The sequence below is a fragment of the Porites lutea genome, chromosome 10 (assembly GCF_958299795.1).
Source record: "Porites lutea chromosome 10, jaPorLute2.1, whole genome shotgun sequence".
NCBI classification, from domain to species: domain Eukaryota; kingdom Metazoa; phylum Cnidaria; class Anthozoa; order Scleractinia; family Poritidae; genus Porites; species Porites lutea.
Window position 1 is genome coordinate 3,489,939 of NC_133210.1, and position 4,274 is coordinate 3,494,212.

At 38.0% G+C, this 4,274-nt stretch overlaps 1 protein-coding gene across 1 annotated transcript; it reads left to right on the plus strand.

The window, feature by feature from the left end:
• The first annotated feature begins 3,117 nt into the window (after positions 1-3,117).
• On the plus strand, positions 3,118-3,648 carry LOC140949384 (calcium homeostasis modulator protein 2-like). Its single transcript, XM_073398543.1, has one exon. The coding sequence runs from the start codon at positions 3,118-3,120 to the stop codon at positions 3,646-3,648; it is 531 nt and encodes a 176-aa protein (XP_073254644.1).
• Positions 3,649-4,274: the final 626 nt, after the last annotated feature.

A 4,274-nucleotide genomic window follows, 5' to 3' on the forward strand; every position in this document is an offset into this window, starting at 1 on the left:
ACGCTTGTGTCGCGGGTGTGTTTATACGGGTAGCTTTGTACTTGACTGTCACGCACTCTACTTGCAGCACTTCATGTCCATAGAATAGAAGGCTGCGAAAGATGTCGAGCTTTTCCGGAACGCGTCAGTCCACTTATTCTATAGCTTGAAAGCGTTGACTACTTTGGAACAAGTGATTACTTCAGTGGTAGATAAAAAGAACAAAGTTAATGAGCAAAACTTCGATGGTGAGGCTAACTGGTCGGGTGTTGTAAACTTTCATTGTATGCAAATGAGTCTTGTGATGAGCATGCTGTTTATTTTCAACGATGATTGAAGAGTTCTGAAATATCCTGAAGTTCTAGTAATGTCTCTCTCTCTATATATATTAGAGATCCCGTTTCCGGCAGATAGAGATTTTTTGTCCCGGATTTCTTTCTTCGGCTGGACTGCTTCCTTTATTTCAAACATCCATGCATTCTACACTCGGAATGTTATTTTGCAATTCACAACACTAATAAAACGTGTGGTTTAAAAAAAAGAGTTTGTTTAGGGGTTTTATTTTGCTTTTTAACTGTTGGTTGCGTAAAACTCTATTTTGTAACAGAGTTGCACGCGCGGAGTGAGACGATGTATAAATTAAAACTTTGTGTTATTTACTGTATCACACGACAGCCATATTGAATCTTGATTTATTTTATCCCAAGATGCGCAGGGTACTTTCATGATAGCATACATGACACTTTGCAGTTGGCAAGATGAAGTTTCTTTTTCTTTATTTACTTAAAAGTATTTAACATTTAGTAGAATTACACTTTAAGCTAGACGTTCATTACTTACAGATACATTCTGAAATAATTTATACTTGACAACGTGAAATTTCCAATTATTTTTGAAAAAAGAATTTGCATGCCAGGCGATCTCCCTTATTTATAAATTAACAGTAATTTTACTACTGGCTTGCCAAACCTCCGATTATGTCAATACTTGTTGTTGTCGTTTTTTTTTAAAAAAAAAAGACATCAATATCTTAAAAGATCTTGCATCATCATCTTAAAATATGTCCTGTTTATAAATTTAGAGGTACTAATATGTAATATTTTTTGGCATTCACATTTATAAATATCTATACATGCAAGAAATAATGATTTACATGTCACACATATCTAAAAATCTGTTCCATATATAAATAGCGATTTACACATGACACTTTACGAATAGTTTTTTCTTGTTTATGAACAAATCTTTCAGCTATTTATAGACTCTAAGGCTGAATTTGGTCCAAATTTTATTAAAAATAATTAGAATATCTTATTCACAATATAGACTTACTCTACTAATTAAGCAAAAAATTACTCCCTTGCCTCATCCGTTTGAATTTTGTTTATATGTTTAATTTAATTTAGCAAAATGATAATAAAACAAAAATAAATAGGACTAAAAAAGTCTGAAAAAGGCGACGCGAAATGCCAGACTGGCGAAGGTGACATTAGTTATGACGTCATTGCCCTTAGCAACTAGTTTTACAATGTTTGTTTACATTCGCGCTCGTTTCCGCTTCGCGCTGATTAGCGAAAATTTGACAGCTCAATCGACGGCAGTTGGAGGTTGAATTCAAATTCCAGAGACGTAGTCTGGCAAGCTCTCCTTCCTTTTCCCGCCCCGTCGCCAGAGCACCCCGGAGAGCTTGTTCGCAGGCGCTATAAAACGTGATGAGGGAAAAACTATTCCAAAGCTTAAGACGTTTAAGGTTAAAAATATTGTAGGCTGCTACAGCAAATTTCCATTTTTGCCTCAAATTACAATTCGCCTCTCTGTAAGTAAATGAACTTGTGATTAATCGAGCCGTATAGTTGGAATGTTAGCAAATGCTTATAGCGGTACGGTAAAACAGGCAACTAAGAAACGTGCAAATTGTTTTACAACACTTGCTGTAAAACGAGTTGAATAGCGACGTACAGTCAGCTCTCTTTCAGACTAACACCTTCGGGGACGGTTCCAGCTGTCCGTCTTAGAGAGCTGTCCGGCTTATAGGTGACATCAGCAAAATCTTAAGCTGAACCAATTCGTAATGTATATACGTCTGTTTAACTTATCGGCAAAACAGCTAAAACTGGAACATTGTAACAGAAGAGTGGAATCATTTTCGTATTAAGCAATCAAACATTCATTACAAGCGAACGTTAATTACGGCTTCGTGGTCTACAAGCTTAATAGTATACACTCTGCGAACTGGAATTCGATTCATGCTATAGCTTTTTTTGAGGCGCTTTTCTCCTCTTGTTGTAAGCCCGTCGATATATGAGCCCTTAAACCCCCTTAGGAAGATAGATAAGGCCAGGTAAATAACAAAGAACAATCCTTTTAGTGTTTTGAATTCAGGTAGTAGAGAAACCTTTTCCTGTTTGATTAACCTTTTTCTGGTCAGAGCTTGATACGATGCTGTCTCTTACAAACTGACCACAGAAATTTCAGGGGCACCAAACGACCGAATGTTTCCAAATACGTCAAAAGTGTCTCAAATTGTTTTTTTTTTAATGCTTTAGAAGCCTGTTTGGTTAATTTAAGGCTGCACTAAAAACTATTTATCTGTTCGGATTTCTTAGAGAAGGTTTGGTCGTATCGGTGGCTTTTTATCTCATTCGGCGAAACTGTTAGCTACCCCGATGGGTCCGGTCGAAAGTTCGAGGAGATGCAATAGCTGTACTTTCATTAGAAGATTTTGGGAGACGTTTTGTCTTTTTAACGAAATTTTAAGGAGATCTTTTTAAACAATAACCGCAATATCTTGGAAATAGAAAAAACACAACACATACTTTAAAAAAACTAAAAATAGCGCGGACACCTCAGTGATGAAACAGTTATAGAGTTATTCGTTACGCAGGAAGAGTTTTTCGCCTCGCCGGCCTCTGTTCATAGTTCGAAAACAGACTTCAGCTGATCGTAATAATCCCATGTTTGACCGAAGTGTGACACGTTTGAAGCTGAAAAATAACCAAGGATTATATCAGATATATAAGCCAGGTCAAATCTCACTGGCCAAACGAAGGTACAATTTAAGCTCAGTTTATTACGCTTATTTTGAGATAATTTGAAGAATTTGTTGTTCACCAATTCATCTGACCGTGATTGATCAGCATGAGCACAATATTATCATTCATCCGTGAGCTCTTCAACAAATCACGTCAGCCCGTGAAGTATTGCTCCATGGTAGCCTTGACGATGGGTGTCCAGGAGATTTTCCAGCAAGTTGTATTTAATTGTCCATGCAAGAGACACTACGAGTATGGGCTGGCATTTTTATGCGGACCAGCCATTCTTTTGTTTTTCTTAAGCGTTTTCCTGGATGACAGTCTATGCCGTATTGGCCCTGAAAGGGACACCGAGAAAGCCATGAGAAGCCCTGTATGTCACTATTTCAAGTCACTGTTCACTATATTCTATGCAATGACACTAGCAAGCGTCGCTCCAGTTGCCTGGTTGGTTCTATCTTTCTTGCAACAAAAGTGCTACACATGCGCTTTCTTTGGACCTCCTGTCGATAGAATTTCAACTGCTACAAATGCAACTGACAGATGCCATTTTAAGCTGGGATTTCGATCAAAAGAGATGGTAGAAAGCTACAAAGCCAACAGTCAGATTGCAGGCTGGTCATATTTGTGGTCATGATCATATTTGTGCTCGTCCTTGTCATTTCCATCTGCATAAGTCAATGCATGAAAAAAGGAAAGCGTCTGATAATACCGAGTTCTGAATACTACCGCCGTGTTGCAGCCCAAAAAGCTGTTGAACAGTACCACGCCATTGCACTGAAACTCGTCAAAGAAAAAGCAAAGACGGATATTGAAAATTTGTTCGAAAAAATGAAGGGCCCTGAATATAAAGATGTCTATTCCTATTTGAAAGACGTTGGAGATAAAGTTCGCGAAGTACACATACCACCAGACAGTCCCCCGGCCCCAGTTGACCCCTCTCAGACTTCCGAAGTGCTAATGACAGATGGACGAAGAGAAATGCAATTTGAAATGCAGCTCTTCTGCAGTGGTGAAGATCGGCCACTAATATCACCTGTCTGAACTGATCCATCGGAGAACCCTGGTGAAGTACCATTGATAATTTAAAGGTAGAAGATTAGTTGTCAAGATTAATCTGTTGACATGAGCTGAAAGTATTCACCGTGTGCGATAAAGCTCAATACATATTTCAAGGATATTTCGTAAATTCATGAGCCAATACGTGATAGGATCCTGGTAAATTTGATTACTTGACATAATGCTTAATTTTTTTGCTTCAAC